The following is a 16,983-nucleotide window of genomic DNA, read 5'->3' as shown; positions in this document are numbered from 1 at the left end:
TTCCCTTTCCTCCGCACCCCCTGTAGCGTTTGCTATTTGTGAACTTTTTAGTAATGGCCATTCTGACTGGTGTGAAGGGGTCCCTCGTTGTAGTTTTGATTTGCATGTGTCTGATGATTGGCAATTTGGAGTATCTCTTCAAGACACACTGTTTCATGTTAATTTTCATTGTGAGTACATGTCTGTATACACTTTGAAGGCACAGCCTTTGATTTTTCTATAATGCTGTGTAAAAAAAAAAAAAAAAAACAACAACAACCAATAAATATGGATTGAAATTTTTTAAAAAATATAACTTACATTTTAAAATGCACAGTGTATCTGCCATTTCTGGGTTACATTTTAACCCTTAAAATATTCTTTTTGATGACGTCCCTGGAGGTCCAGAGGTTAAGACTTCACTTTTCACTGCTGGGGGTGAGAGTTCAATCCCCTGGTCAGAAAGCTAAGATCCCACTAAGCTAAGATGCCTCGGGGCCAAATAAGCAAAATATAAAACAGAAGCAATAAGGTAACAGAAGTCAATAAAGACTTTAAAAATGGTACACATCCGAAAATAGAAAAAGGTATTCTCTCTGATCCTGGTGTCCTCAAGGATTTATTTTCATAAAGGCCATGATCGAAAGTCCAACGTGTGAGGGGGAAAAGGAGAAAGAAAAATGGCCCACAGGCCAGAATGTGTACAGTCTTGGAGTGTTTCAGCCTCAAGGGTCCTTCAAGGTCACACTCCAATTGCCTTTTAGAGATTTTTCAACGATCTGCTTAGGACTAAGGACTAATTCTTTAAATACATCTGAGAGAGGAAGAAAAGATACGCAGGAAGAAAGCAGGTATTTCTCTTACAGGTGTTGCTTAAAAATCATTTCTCCGATGGAATCATTGCCCGAAACTGAATTTCCGGCTCACCCCAATCAAGCTAATGTTGGAGGCTCTCAAATTCAATGCTACTCCTGGGACCTCACCAGTTTTTTTCTCACACTACACCATCTTCTACCCCAACTCAAATACCAACCACATCTTTCTTTTCTTCCCTTCTTTTTTTTTTCAAATCATGACTCAAAACATATTATTTTTAAAAATTTTTTTGGCTGTGCAGCATACAGAATCTTCGTTCCTCAACGAGGAAACTAGATTGGTGAACCCCTGCTCCATGCTGGGAGCAGAGTCTTAAACACTGGACCACTAGCGAAGTCTCACACGTTTCCTTTCATTTAGAATGATGTTTGTGTGTGTTTATCCCCATGAGGACAGAAACCACACTTTAATGAATGAAAATCGATCAGTCCTTCTTTTACTGTGTGCAAACCAAAAGGAAGAAAGTGCACACGGCAGAGAAACTGGTTTCTTTCTTTTAGAGTGAGTCATCATCGGAGACTCTGTTTGCGAGGCAAACGTCCAAGAAACATCCAAGAAAAAGAGCACTGTTTAACGGAGGCCCTGGGTGAGCAAATTAGCAAAAGTTCACGTGACACCCTAAAATCAGTTAACTGCAACGTATGGGCTTCCGTGGTGGCTCAGATGGTAAAGAATCTGCCTGCAATGTGGGAGATCTGGGTTCGATCCCGGGGTTGTGAAGATCCCCTGGAGGAGGGCATGGCAACCCACTCCAGCATTCTTGTCTGGAGAATTCCCATGGACAGGGGAGCCTGGAGGGCTGCAATTTACGGGGTTGCAAAGAGTTGGACATGACTGAGTGACTAAACACATACATGTGCTGTTTAAAGTAATTAATGAATTTATGTATTTAATTTTGGCTGAGTCGAGTCTCAGTTGCAGACTGTGGGATCATTTGTTGAGGCATGAGAGGCTTTAGTTGCCCCATGGCATGTAGGATCTTAGTTCCTGGACCAGGGATTGAACCTGTGTCCCCTAAATCGGAAGGTGGATTCCAAACCGCTGGACAGTCAGGGAAGTCCCAACACGTGCTTTTAGAATAGTCTTCTACCAAGCACGGCTGAACGCTGTGATTTCCAAAAGAGACTATGCATGCAAAAGTAACAAGGCAGCTTCTTTGAAGAAATTCTGAATCATTCATCAAGAGTTGGAGGAAATTCTCCATCATAACATAATAATTTTGTGCATTTGAGTTGAACAAAAAAGTCTTTTCTACTGTAGCTTCTCATCACCCCTCAAATTCGTTGTCAACCCCTCACTGCCTTTATCTGCTGCAGAGTTTTACTTTTCTCTGTGACATCACGGACTTGATGGACATGAGTTTGAGCAAGCTCCGGGAGCTGGTGATGGACAGGGAGGCCTGGCGTGGTGCAGTCCATGGGGTCACAAAGAGTCAGACACGCCTGAGTGACTGAACTGAAGCGACATCTATCTCATGACAGGTTCTTCATCCCACCCTAGAGGTTTCCCTATCTACCCTCCTCACGTGCTTCTAAAAATCCCAGAAACAGAGCATTCACCCTCAACCTAACCTCCTCCTTATGTGCGGGACAAATCAATGAATGCAGTGGGCACTTTCAGCCACCAGGAGGCAGAAGAGGAAAACCTAAGTTAATCATCATCGACATGAAACCTGCTTTTTGTCCAAGGTCCTGGTACTTAATCAACAATGGAGAAGAGACGACAGTTTCCCAGTGAGTATTAAAGGTACACAGAGCTACTGATGAAGATGACGAAAGACCTTCTGTTTGGCAGAGGGGAGGGGTAAGCATCTTGCTTTTTTTCCTGAATTGCATACCTTTTGGATCAGGGAGGGCTTGACAGACAGCGCAGTGTAAAGAACCCACCCGCCAATGGAGGAGACGAAACAGACGTGAGTTTGATCCCTGTGTTGGGAAGATCCCCTGGAGGAGTGCATGGCAACCCACTCCGGTATTCCTGCCTGGAGAATCCCCTGGACAGAGGAGCCTGGCGGGCTACCGCCCATGGGGGTCACAAAGAATGGGACACGACCAAGTGACTAACACTTCCCCTCTCTTTCCAGTATTCTTGCCTGGGAAATCCCAGGGACGGAGGAGCCTACAGCATGTGGAGTCATGATGAGTTAAAGTCAACTGGGTGACTGAGCGCTTTGACTGGATCAAGAAAGCTTGACCTTCTACCCTGGTGCAGCATGTCCATCCTATATAACTGTGTGTCCTCTAGACTCTAGTGGATAGACCTTCCTCCACCCCCCACTCCATCTGGAACGACATTGATGACCCCTGGAGACACACAGTCTGGAAGCCTCTTTGCAGGCTGGCCAATCAGCCCAAGGCACACCCACCACGGAGGGTCTTACTCTGAGGGCTTCCATCTTTTCATCCTCGTCTGGCTTCGGGGTTGTGACTTGCTTTAGTTCAGTCGCTCAGTCGTGTCCGACTCTCTGCGACCCCACGGACTGTAGCACGCCCGGCCTCCCTGTCCATCACCAACTCCCGGACCTTTCTCAAACACAGGTCCATCAAGTCGGTGATGCTATCCAACCGCCTCATCCTCTGTCACCCTCTTCTCCTCCTGCCTTTGGTCTTGCCCAGCATCGGGAGTTGTGAGTGGTCTTACATAAAGTGTCTGGACACTCCCCGTTTTCTGAAACCTGATGTACTTCTTCACTTTTGTTTGTCTTTCCCCTCAGGGCAATACCTCATATTCCCTCTATCCATTTAGCTTCTCCCATCACTGACTCGTAAAGACTTTCTTGAGGATGAGAAGGCAAGTTTTTCAAGGTGGAAATCTAACCAGAGGGAATCTGACAGGTGAGAGAACAGAATGGACTTGGGAGGGAAGCATGAAGATCCCAGAAGGGAGAGATGGTGTTTTTTTTTTGTTTTTTTTTCCTTCTTTATAGATATGTTGATGAACTTTTGGGGCTTTCCAGGGGGCAGTGGGGGAAAAGAATTCATCTGCTAATGCAGGAGACACAAGATAATCACTGGGTAAAGAGATCACTGGGTTAGGAAGATATCCTGGAGTAGCAAGTGGCAACCTACCCCAGTATTCTTCCCCCCCCCCCCCCCAGTCCAGTTAGTCTTTCCTGAAAAATTCCATGGACAGAGGAGCCTGGAGGGCTACAATCCATGGAACTACAAAGAGTTGGACTTGACTTAGCAACAGAGCATGCGTGGGTATGCATGCATACACACACACACAAACTTTTGACCTGATGAGGAAGATGTCTTCCATGAGAAACCCAAAAGAAAATCTGTAGGAAGAGAGAAAATCGAATAAAGAACAAAGATTTATAGGGGTGAAATGGTCAAAGTACCAAACAGGAGATGACATCTTCAACTCTTTCAAGTGAAAGAGAAATGTACGTACCAGCTAAATAGGAAACTGACATTTTTCAGCAGAGAAATATCCGGCATGTTCTAATAGAAGGAATCCAGTGAGTATCCCAGATGGAAATTGCTTGTCTGCACATGAAAAGTGAGCAGGTGTTTCTGATGTTCTGTGAATCCTTGAAAAGAGGCAGTTATATAAAACTATATGGGTGACATTTCATCGGACCATAAGATAGTTGTCAGGTGAGAAATCTGATGAGGTCATTCTTTGGGTCAATGGTCTTATTTCCATGTACGGGTCAAAGACGGTAAGAATGCAACTAAATGGGCTTCAGAGGTTAGACACTGGATGGGTGGAGCAAGCCTTAGATCTATTGCAACAAGAGCCTGGCTTTTTCCAACATCATGGCTGGAGCCCATATCACATGAGCATGCATCACGGTGAATCATCAGTAGTGATTTTAAGGAAATTGCATCAGCAATCAAGGACCTGCTTTCAGGAATATAAAAATACACTGTAAGCCCAGCAGCATTATTAACATTTCCCAAGGAGTCCTAGATTAGATAATAAATTAGGTGCTCGGATTAGACAATAAATTAGGTGCACACTAGCTAAGAAAGGTTTGCGTGAGGCAGTTCTGATGAAAGAAAAAATTCATTGTTTGAAAACCAAGTGTGGGGATCATCTCATTTATCTCCCATTACAAGTGCCTTATCCTTGTTTTTCAAAAGAATGATAAATGGAAACTTAGGTGGTATTGGATAGATACTACATTACGTTTTTGGCTAGTTGTGGGTTTGTTTTTTTTTCCCTCCAGTGGCTCAACAGTGATGTTAATAAGATGTCCAAGTTTATTATTAACACTGGAAATTATTCAGTGACTGGACTTAATGGTCACTAGAATCACCAACTCAGTGGACATGAGTTTGACCAAACTCTGGGAGATGGTGAAGGACAAGGAAGCCTGGTGTGCTGCACTCCATGGGGTCGCAGAGAGTTAATCAAGCGGCTGAACAACAGCAAACAATTCCTGGGCTATGAAACCTCAGGTACACAAACCCACTGCATGGTTGTATGGTATATGCACAATAACCACCCAAGGGAGAGAGCAGAACCACCTTTCACAGAGATTCAGAAAATGTTAGCTGGCTGTTCTCAATGTCACGTCACAGACAACCAATGCAGACAAAGTCCCACTTCATTTTTATCCCGTGCCACTATGCTGTGTTCCTTCTAATCATCATTCCTTTTTCAAAATTTCTCTTTGGGAGTAAGAAAACAGCATTTGTTGTTCTGAAAAAAAAAAAAAGTAATATATATATATATATATATTCTTTCTATAAAGAAAGCTGAGAACTGAAGAATTGATGCTTTTGAACTGTAGTGTTGGAGAATACTCTTGAGAGTCCCTTGGACTGCAAGGAGATCCAAGCAGTCCATCCTAAAGGAAATCAACAATGAATATTCATTGGAAGGACTGATGCTGAAACTCCAATGCCTCGGCCACCTGATGTGAAGAGCTAACTCACTGGAAAAGACCCTGACGCTGGGAAAGATTGAGGGCAGGAGGAGAAGGGGACGACAGAGGATGAGATGGTTGGATGGCATCACCGAGTCCATGGACATGAGTTTGGGTAAACTCCGGGAGCTGGTGATGGACAGGGAAGCCTGGAGTGCTGCAGTCCACGGGGTCGCAAAGAGTCAGACACGACTGAGCAACTGAACTGAACTGAATAATCTCAAACAATGCTCTTCCATCCCTTAGGCAGAAAAACAGCATTTTGGCATGTACGGCTCTTAAAAAAAATAAAGTTCAAATGATGATTTCTACGTTTTGGTAAAAAAAAAAAAATCCACTCCTGTCAAAAGCACTAATACAGATGATCACCACAGCGCATGTTGTACCATTTCATTGAGTCATTAAAAAAAAAAAACAACAACCCTGCATGCCAATGGTTCGAAATATTTTCAGAGAATGATAATAGCAATTTTCCTTGCAAGCAAAGAAGTCAACGACCACCTCCCGGTTTTCCACGCAAGAGGTCTGAGAAAGATTGACCGAGTCACGCTTGAATGAAATCTATCGCCCTGCACAAGCGGCCGAGCTGGCCCACTTTCGCACCTTCAGATAAAGGGGGGTTTGTGGTATTGGGCTTCGCACGAACTCACTCGCGGAATGTAAATAGACTGTCTCGGGGATGCTAAATTGCTTCTTTCATTTCCTTGCTGGGACTCTTGCAGCTTCTCGGTTACCCTCCCCAAGATTTGTTTCTTCTGACTCTCAGCAGCAGAAGGTAAACTTAAAATGGTTCAAATGAGGAAAGTTAGAAAAGGGAGCTTTTTTTTTTCTTTCTTTTTTAAAAAAAGGGGAAAAAAGAAAAAGAAAAGAAGGTGTGTGCAATTCCCACAAAATTGTTCCAGATTCAAAAACAAACAAACAAACAAAAAAAAAACGGGCCAAACAGCTAAGAGATCACCGTGTAAAGCCTGCTTAATACCAGCTGGGCGTTAAAGAGGGGAGAGGCGACGATTCCTCTTGCAATCTAACCTTTTAAGTCGCATCAGCGCCACGGCGATCGGGCAAGACAACGTTTTGCTATTCCTGCAAAGAGAGAGCTTGCCCAAAACCAGCGGCGGCGGGAGCTGGTGACGCTCCATACAGACCCCCACACTGCGCTCTTTGAAAGCGCTGCCAGGGGGCACGCTGTGGTCCCCGGCTTCCTCTGCCCACCTCGTCCTGAGAATGGACCTTTTGTGAGAGATCACGGAACACCACTTCCTGTCTGAAACACCAGTAGCCAAGGCAACTCCCCAGAGGATTCTGAAACAAACAAGCAAAAAAATACTCAGAGGGGCATGCGATCCACGGTCTTCGAAATGAACGGAAATGACTCGGAAGATTTGGCTCGGGGCACCCACGTGAGAAAAGAAAGGGAAATAAAAATCACGAAACAAGAAGGCTCTAGACGCTAAGTGATGCTGTCTACCATCTCATCCTCTGTCGCCCACTTCTCCTCCCACCCTCCGTCTTTCCCAGTGAGTCAGCTCTTCGCATCAGGTGGCCAAAGGATTGGAGTTTCAGCTTCAACGTCAGTCCTTCCAATGAACACCCAGGACTGATCTCCTTTAGGATGGACTGGTTGGATCTCCTTGCAGTCCCAGGGACTCTCAACAGTCTTCTCCAACACCACAGTTCAAAAGCATCAGTTCTTTGGTGCCCAGCCTTCTTTATGGTCCACCTCTCACATCCATACATGACTGTTAGAGAAATCTAAATACCTTTGACTACACGGCCCTTTGTTGGCAAAGTAATGTCTCTGCTTTTTAATGTGCTGACTAGTTTGGTCATAGCTCTTCTTCCAAGGAACATGAGTCTTTTAATTTCATGGCTGCAGTCACCATCTGCAGTGATTTTGGAGTCCAAGACAATAAGATAAATAAATAACGCCAGCCGCTGTTTCCATTTTAAAAACCTGAAATTTCAAGTCCTCTATGGATGTTCCAAAAGGGACAAGTGTGCAGACATCTTGCATTTTTCAATTAGAAAGTCACTTCGACAGCTGTCCCACTTCCCTGGGGTCTTCTATACGTGAATGTTTTACTGGTGAATGAAATGAAACACTCACAAGAGAATTCAAACATCAAGTTGAAAATAAAATATTCTTGGTGATACTTGCGTATCTGGAGAAAACATTTTTGATGTTTTCTTGTTTGACACAATTCCGTAAGTCCAGTTGTTTTTTTGTTTGTTTGTTTGTTTTTTACCATAACCATCCTATGACACACAGATTTCATTCTCAGGGCCGCACAGTTACAAATTCAATTTTCTGCACCATCTCAATGCATTTTTTCCCCCTCTGCCTTGCTACCAGGCTTTTGCAGAATCCTAGTTCCCTGACCACGCATTGAACGTGTACCCCTTGCACTGGAAGCTCAGAGTCTCAACCACTAGACCACCAGCGAAGCCCCCTGAATGCATTTTTGCCTTGAAAATAAATGCGGTTGCATAAACCATGGATATTATTCATGAACTGACCAAGAACAGGCAAAACCACAGAAGATAAGCCTCAAAATATTACCATCAAAATGCTATTTTTTTTTTTGCAACCATACTGTTGGTGAAAATGAATTTAAAAACCAAAACAACAGACTGCTGCTCTTGAATTCCGATGCTCTTATTCAAGGTCTTCTCACAGTAAATCGCAAAACTTACACAAAATGGAAAATCATCAAGTTACAAAATTCACTTAAGAGTATTTCATCCCAGCAGAATGCAACAGTCATCTGTGACCACCTACCGCGTCTCCTCTTCAAGATCCATTAGATACAGAATATCCATTAAGAGAGTAAGTGAAAGAGTTTCCAGCTCATGATCAACACAGCCACAAAATCACAAAAGCTCATATGTATGGTCGATTGTCCACCTTATCGAGTGACCTGTGACCAAACGCTTTATCAGACAGCACCCAACTGCGTTCACGCGACAAGCTTATGTCAGCCAAGCCCAGAGAAAGAAAAGTGCTTTGCATAACATCCCAAGTTCATTCGATGGCCCAGGAGGCTGATTCGGTTAGAGGAGGGTTCAAGGAAATGAAACCACTGGACGAAAACGTGAAAATTAAACGAAAGGAACATGAATGGTGCTACTGGAAAGTCACGGAAGGAATGTATCTTGAAGCATGAAGTGAGTTTTGTAGCACAAAATTCCTAGGCATTGGAGTAACGTCCGTGGAAGCAACAAACCCCACAAAACAAGACGCAAAATTTTGTCACGGACTCCCGTGTGCTGATGGTCGAGGAGGGTCCGAGGGAGTGAAGTCTCTGGATGAAAATGTGAAAAGTTAACAGAAACGAACAAAAAAGAAATGTGAAAGTTAGGGAACAAATGTATCACAGCATGATACAGAGAAAACTGACGGTCCCACGTGAAAGCTACGGAACAGATGCACCTTGGAGCACGAAGTGAGGTTTGCAGCAGAAATTCATAGGAACTGCAATAACATGAGTGGAAGCGACGAGCCGCCCACCCCCCGCCACCGACAGAACAAGAAGCAGAACTTGCTCGACCTCCACAGGCATTCACTCACCCAGGATGCCCAGGCGGTAGTTGATGGTAATGACGATGACGTTGCCGTAGCTGGCCAGGATGCTGCCGTCGATCATGTTGCCTGTGCCCTCCATGTAGGACCCGCCGTGGATGTACACCATCACCGGCTTCTTGCTGTTCTGGTCATGGATGTCTGCAAGAAAGAGCCAAGTAAGGGAAGAAAAAAAGAAAAAAAAAAAAAAAAAAATCACACTGATTAACCGAGACTGAACTGAAAGACGTGGAGTGACTTTCCCTAGTTTGGGGTGGGAATCCATCGCATGGCCCTTTCTTGAATTAGGGATACCTCGGTTAAGATGGTCAGATGGCATCATGGACTCGACGGACATGAATCTGAGCAAACTCTGGGAGGTTGCGGAAGGACAGGGAGGCCTGGCGTGCTGCAGTCCACGGCGTCGCAAAGAGTCGGACACGACTGAGCGACTGAACAACATTTAAGAGGGCTTCAGGATAAAGGTCGATGCTGTTATATCTTCTACTCAAAGAAATGATGCGGACATTGGAATGAATTTGTACGCGTGGGTACCTATTCCATATGTACCTATGAAACTACAGATTTAACCAGTGAGACAAATGAATCACTTCTTCCCTAGATAGTAATCAAACCCTAGAAGGGGACATGCTTTGAAGAAGCCCATGACGTCTGTTAGTGGTAAAGAATTTGTCTGCAATGCAGGAGACCCGGGTTTTATCCCCGGGTTGTCAAGATCCCCTGGAGGAGGTCATGGCAACCCACTCCAGTACTCTTGCCTGGAGAATCCCATGGACACAGGAGCCTGGTGGGCTACAATCCATGGACTCACAAAGAGTCCAGACACCAAAGAGTGACTAACACACATACATAGTATCTACTAAAACATATATTTTAATTATCTAAGTTAGCGCAAAGTCAGCTTCAAAATTATCACTTTTTGCCGTAACTGCCCTCTTCGGTCAAAAGTGAACTTAGAGATTCACTTTCGACCTAACAATGAGAACATGATACTCGTAGTGAAACCTCAAGTTCTCCATACATTATGACAAGAAGAAAAAACGTTTAAAAATGAACAACAGAACAGAAACATGGAAAAACAAAGAAAGGTGCCCAAGCAAGTGTCTTTTCTCTAAATGACTGTTTGCAACAAGATGCTAACTGAAGTGACAAAAAAAAAAAAAGTGAAAGAGACGTGAGCTGAAATAAGATGGCACAAGACTGCAACTTCAAGGTGAAATGGTTGCAATCCTGCTCATTTCCACATGGAATAAAAATTCCCATTGTGATCTGAAACCAGAGTATCCTTAGTCATCATTTATTTAACAGTGATGTGAAAAGCCTCCTTTGCAATGGTCTGTGACAAGAGAAATTTGGACAGCATATGTCTGCTTTCTCAAAAGTTGTGATCAAATAACTTCTTTGGTGTTCACCGTTCCTTGAGCTTAAATGTAGCGTTTAAGAATCCTGGCCTCGATTGTAATTCTTTCTGGGAACTTCTGTATGTATAAACATATACAGGTGTGTCATTTAAATACCTGCATGTTATCAAATAGCGACCCACTCCAGTATTCTTGCCTGGAGAAGCCCATGGATAGAGGAGCCTGGAAGGTTTACCGTCCATGGGGTCGCAGCAAGTGGGACATGACTGAGCCTGTGACGGATGCATGTTATGCAGAAAAAAGCAAACATATCCAGGTACGTGTATTTTCTTTTTTTTTTTTTCTTAAAAACTTTTTTTTTTAAGCCTAATTTATGGAGACATGTTTGAATGATCAGGAATGAATTTCAAGGAAATAAACCGACAGGTGGATGGAGGCTGCTCATAAAGTGAATTATGAGCACCATCTGAAAACAGTCTCCTGGATGCTACCAGACACCCTCCAGGAGGCCAAAGAACGCTGTGGTCACAGTCAAGTACAGGAAAAAGTGTCAAGCTGCCCATCTGTCTGTAGATACTTAACCCACAACAGACGAATACTATTTTCTCATGTAAACTTTAAGCAGAAAGTAAAAATCCTTTCTGAATCTTTCACTCAATAGTGCTCAGCCGTGTCTGACTCTTTGCGACCCCATGGACCGTAGCCCACCAGGCTCCTCTGTCCATGGGATTCTCCAGGCAAGGATACTGGAGTGGGTTGCCATGCCCTTCTCCAGAGGACCTTCCCGACCCAGGGACTGAACCTTCGTCTCCTGCGATGGCAGGCATATTCTTCACCATGTAGCCCCCTGGGAGGCCCTCACTCATCATATGCGATGTGGAACTCTTTAATCAATCACCGTCCGTATACGGTGTGATATTTTTACACCATCCACGAGTGTCTAGGGACACTGATTTGCCGTTTGAATTCTTATTTATGTTACCTTTCTTGGCTGCATTACGGGAAAGAAAAAAGTTGACATTTTTCAGACTGCTTTAAGGGGTCCCCTCAGAAAAATAAACAAATAAATACGTTAGGTTAATGTAGGCTATTACCTTCCGAGACACACAGAAGAAGGTTCTTGTGAGCTTCGGGAAGGAATAATCAGATGTCATATTCATTCAATGTTAGGGGAAAAAGAAAAAATAACAGTTTCTTGGTATTTAAGGAAAAGGTGAAAGCGTTTTAATATAACAGGTAGCTGGCGGGACTGTGGAAACAGATGCCAGTGATAAAAAGGGAATAAGACGGTAAAAGGATACAAGGGTACAAGATGCAAATTACACCTGTAGTTGGTTATGTAAGTAAGGATGCGGATGAAATTACAGGTGGTCTGGGGCCGGACAAGGACAGGGTAGCTGACGACTCGGGGCAGCTGTCGTGGGTCCAAAGGCATCAGAGGAAACTTGTAAGGTAAATACTGAAAGCAAGGAGAATGTTGTGAATGCGGGTTCACAAAATAGTAAATAATAGTCATATTGAGAGAACAGTGGGTGAGAAGACAACCGTAGGAGAGCTATTCTCAAGAGACCCGCTGATCTATGAAAGAAGCCTAAGAGGGTGGGAAAACCAAGCAAGTGATAAAAAGGCGCTTTGAGCGAACTCTTGCTTCCCAGCAAGGATGGGTCTCAGGTCCACTTTAAATTGTGTTTCAGCCAGAGAACCACAGGACCATTGACGGCACTCATCCCTTTAAGTTAAATAGTTGTAAATCCACACCAGTCTGCCTTGGGCTTTCTTGATAGTTTGGGGAGTAAAAAAATCCTCCTGCCAATGGAATACATGAGGTTGGATCCCTGGGTCGGGAGGGTCCCCTGGAGAAGGAAATGGGAACCCACTCCAGTATTCTTGCCTGGGAAATCCCATGGACAGAGGAGCCTGGCGGGCTACAGAGTCAGACACGACTGAGCTCCTAAACACACAGATGCAGACCCAACCTGCCCGAGCCTGCAAAGGCGGATTTTAAGCTCTTTGTTTCTTTTCTTCTAAACCATTTTTTTTTCCACTGAGGGAAGAAGGTACCACGTGCTAATGATGGTTTAGATGCTGCGTTATCTTCCATCTTTAAAAAAAAAAAAAAAAACACCATTCTACTTCTAGTGGGTAATCTGTCCAACAATTTGAGAGCCTTCAAAAAGAAACTCTCCATGGCAACTAAACATTTTTAGGAGGGTAGAAAAAAAAAAGTTCTGAGAGCAGCCCTGGTGTGAAAACAGAGATGCAAAGATCTAGCTTTTCAGCCTTTTTTTTTTTTTTCCAATTCTTTGCTATACCCTCTACTTTATTTTTTTCCTTTAAAGCTTCCAAAAGGCACTTCAGAGAGAAACAACAAATTCCCTTCAAGACACTTTTTCATGTGTTTTACTGTGAGCCAGAGAAGATGCTTTGAAAACCCTATTTTGGAATCAGTACATTTGGGGGAAACAATCGTAAAAACAAACAAAAATGGAAACGCCGGCCCCACCCAAAAAAGTCCTACTGGGCTGTCTTTGGTGTCCACAGAAGAACCCAACAAGACCAAAGCCCCAAAATACAACATGAAATTACAAAATAACATTTGGAAGAAAGAAAAGAACGCATACATGCATGTTTTAAAATTTCACTTTATCTTCTTGTGATCAAGCCAAAAAAAAAAAAGAAAAACTTAGGGAAAAGAAAACGGTGAGCTTCCTTGTAAATGGTATTTTCTTACTCACTTCATATTGAGAAACATGGATATACATTCTTCCAGGGGGTTTACATAGTCATTGTGGTTAAAAATGATAGTAGTCCCCAAACAAGAAGAAAATAAGGAAGCACACAGAAGTGTACTCTCTTCAGATAAGGGGAGGAAAAACAGGTTGAAATGGAAAAAAGAAAAAAAAAAAAAAAAAGATATAAAATCATGCATCAAGATCGAGCTTTGTAAAAAACAAAAAATACCTTCATCTTCACCACGGTCATTACTGGTTATATCATCAGCGTTTTTCTTTGAGTTGGCTCCTGGGGTCATATTGAGAAGGAAAATAAAGGGAAAAAAAAAGAGAATTCAAAAACAACAAGTTTGCAAAAAAATTCAGAAGAGAGATACTACGCAGTAAAAGAAAAAAAAATGTCATACAAGAAGCTGAAATCTGTTACATTTGATTTCAAAAACATGAAATAGGGAGATGCAAAATGCATATAAACATAAATATGTCAAGAAGAACAAATTCAAAATGTTACTTGCAAAAAAAATTAGATACCCAGTGAAAATGCAGTTTGAGGGTTAACATGATACTACTGCAAAAAAAAAAAAAGTAATGTGAGTTGTAAAAAAAAAAAAAAGAAAAGAAAGTTATTTTTTAAAGGGTTTCCCAAATTTTAAAAAGAAATGCATATGAGATATTTCTCTAATTTCAACACGTAATAATCTAGATACATTTTTGAAATGTCAGTGATATACTGTGCTTAGGAAATTCTATACATAAGAATCAACACATTAAATAGTAAAAATGAAAGGTGAATCAAAATATCTTAAAATTGACATTAGTTTCATGCATAAGAACTTAAAAAAAGCATACCGTTCCTGATAAACATCAGACAGTCACTACAATTTATTTAAATCAGGAATGCTTGCTTGTCACTAGTGGCTACAGAACAGTGCACATTATAGATTCCTTTGGTCTACTGGAAACTACCACGTTCAACAAGCGTTTCTGAAATCAAGACAAGACACTATACATCATGTTTTTCTGTGTTTTGAATACTTATTAAATACGGCTTGAGGGTTATTGGTATTTGTTAAAAAAAAAAAAAAAAAGTAAGAAATAAATAAAGTCACCTACCTGGACAACATGAAACATAAACAACCTTGAAATTTCCTTGTCAGCAAAATGAACAGAGAGGTTCCCTTAATGCCACCAAAAAACCCTCAAAAACAAACAAAAAACCCAAAACAAAGCTCTCCGTATGCAGTGTGCCTTCTTGCTTTCTATATTTTTAAGATACAAGAAGCTAAAACATTGAATATCACTGAATTATTCCATTCGCTCAACTGTCTTCTTTTTACAGACAGACCTGGCCCACTAGGACGCATATGCTAGTTCTGGAAGATTTGAATGGCGGCAAACAGTGAAAAGTGGTCTTTACCTTCCTTCCTGGCTTCCCTGGTGGTTCGGGGGGTAAAGAACCTGCCCACAGTGTGGGAGACCCAGGTTTGATCCCTGGGTCACGAAGATCCCCTGGAGAAGGGAATAGCAACCCCCTCCAGTGTCTCTGCCTGGAGAATCCCATGGACAGAGGAGGCTGGTGGGCTACAGTCCATGGGGTCGCCCAGAGCTGGACACAACAGAGGCGTTAACACTTGCCCTTTATGTTCCTTCCTGGATATACCTAGTCACTGTCACCCACAAGACGTGTATCTAAAAAAACAGCTACAGTTGTTCCAAACTCAGGGGGACAACATCATGTTTCGAAACCAAGATCTGAAGTTGCTGTTTCCGTCCCTCAAGAAGGGTTTGAGTATTGGACATATCACATGGATTAAACAAGCAGAACTGGGAGGGAAGGTGGAAACCTGACCCCTTCTGCTTGATGATTTTTTGAGATTCAAATACTCCCCACTGTAGACAATTTCAAGCTACCCACATGAAGTCACTGAGGAAAGCTGCGGACAGCAGTGGCCCCCTTGAAACTCAAGCCTGTGAGCAGGTTTTCACCTTAACTACGTGAAGGTAGAATGGAGTCTTCTAGGAAATGTTCGCAGTGTTCATTGGAAGGACTGATGCTGAAGCTGAAACTCCAGTCCTTTGGCCACCTGAAGCGAAGAGCAGACTCATTGGAAAAGACCCTGATGCTGGGAAAGATTGAAGGCAGGAGGAGAAGGGGATGACAGAGGATGAGATGGTTGGATGGCATCACCAAGTCAATGGACATGAGTCTGAATAAACTCCAGGAATTGGTGATGGACAGGGAGGCCTGGTGTCCTGCAATATATGCGGTAGCAAAAAGCCGGGACACAACTGAGGGACTGAACTGACGACTCTGATGAGTCAACCTATTATAGCCATCAGCTTAACATGGAAGTCAATTCATGTCCAAGAATTCCCCTGCAATGAAAGACCTTAAAACAAACTTAAATAAACAACCTTCTTCAAAGAAGCCCCATTGTCTTCTGCATTGTTCTGTTCATAGTTTATCAGTATAAAACTTCTTTCAAAGCTATCTCATGGGCTGAATTTATGGCTACATGTTGTTAAGAAGACTGTAAGAAATACCTTGCTTTTTTGACTGCTCCATGCACCTTACAGAATCTTAGTTCCTGAACCTGAGATGGAACCTGTGTCTCTTGCAGTGGAAGAACACAGTCTTAATGACTGAACCACCAGAGAAGTCTAAGAAATGCCTTTCTTACACACATAGTCTATGTGGAGGCTAGAAATAAATTCCTTTGATCCTTTCTGATCAAAATTTCAGTGTTTTGAAGATCTTCTAATTAAAAAAAAAAAAACAAACACATCACCTCTTTCATTGAAAAAGAAAAGACACTAGAAAAATAAAGGTGTGGGTTTCCCTGGTGGCTCAGATGGTAAAGAATCCTGCTGCAATGTGGGAGACGTGGGTTCTATCCCTCGGTTGGGAGGATCCCCTGGAGAAGGGAATGGCAACCCACTCCAGTATTCGGACCTAAGGAATTCCTCAGACTGTATAGTTCATGGGGTCGCAAAGAGTCGGACACGACTGAGCAACTTTCACTTTCAAGAGACGTGGAATGGGTTAAGGGACCGAATGTGTTATCTGACGCCGCCAATTCCTTCCCAGAAAAATATTTTCCTCGTGAAGTCTGACTGTCTCCCTTGAGCACAGGCAATGAGAAAGGTCTGTAAGTAGGGCCCCACACCTGCCCTCTGCCTTTCCCATGAGTCTGCCCTTATATCCCTGCCTTCTTCTGGATTTTCCTCTTGTGAAGACTCCCTTGTCTTCCCAGCCACAGCTGAAACCTCATCAGGCGCACAGCCCCTGGCCTGGCTGGAACCCACACAGAGGCCGCTCTGCGAGGTCTGGGCTGAGTTAAATGCCAAGCTCCAGTTCTCAAAGTCTTCAGGCCCCCCGTCAGTGCATGAAATTGCCGGAATCTGGAATTTTTCCCTGGGGAAGGATGAGAGGCAGTATTGAAGGAAACTATCCCCACCTCCTCCACAAGGGTGGAGCAAAATGCTCTGAAGATTTGCAATGTTCTTAGAAGTCTCACAACCTAGTTATATCACTGATTAAGTGGCAATCCAGGGTAGTGTCTTCGAGACATCAGC

At 43.1% G+C, this 16,983-nt stretch overlaps 1 protein-coding gene across 1 annotated transcript in view; it reads right to left on the bottom strand.

Annotated features, from left to right (window-relative positions):
- Window positions 1-16,983, bottom strand: part of NLGN4X (neuroligin 4 X-linked) — a 363,690-nt gene that overhangs the window by 136,604 nt on the left and 210,103 nt on the right. Inside the window, exon 5 of the mRNA XM_061136462.1 lies at window positions 9,303-9,455. Within this exon, the coding sequence (XP_060992445.1) occupies window positions 9,303-9,455 (153 nt within the window). The remainder of the gene's footprint in view (window positions 1-9,302; window positions 9,456-16,983) is intronic.

This window comes from Dama dama, chromosome X (genome assembly GCF_033118175.1).
Source record: "Dama dama isolate Ldn47 chromosome X, ASM3311817v1, whole genome shotgun sequence".
NCBI lineage: Eukaryota > Metazoa > Chordata > Mammalia > Artiodactyla > Cervidae > Dama > Dama dama.
The sequence above is the reverse complement of the archived record's forward strand: the minus strand, read 5'-3'. Positions and strand labels throughout refer to the sequence as shown.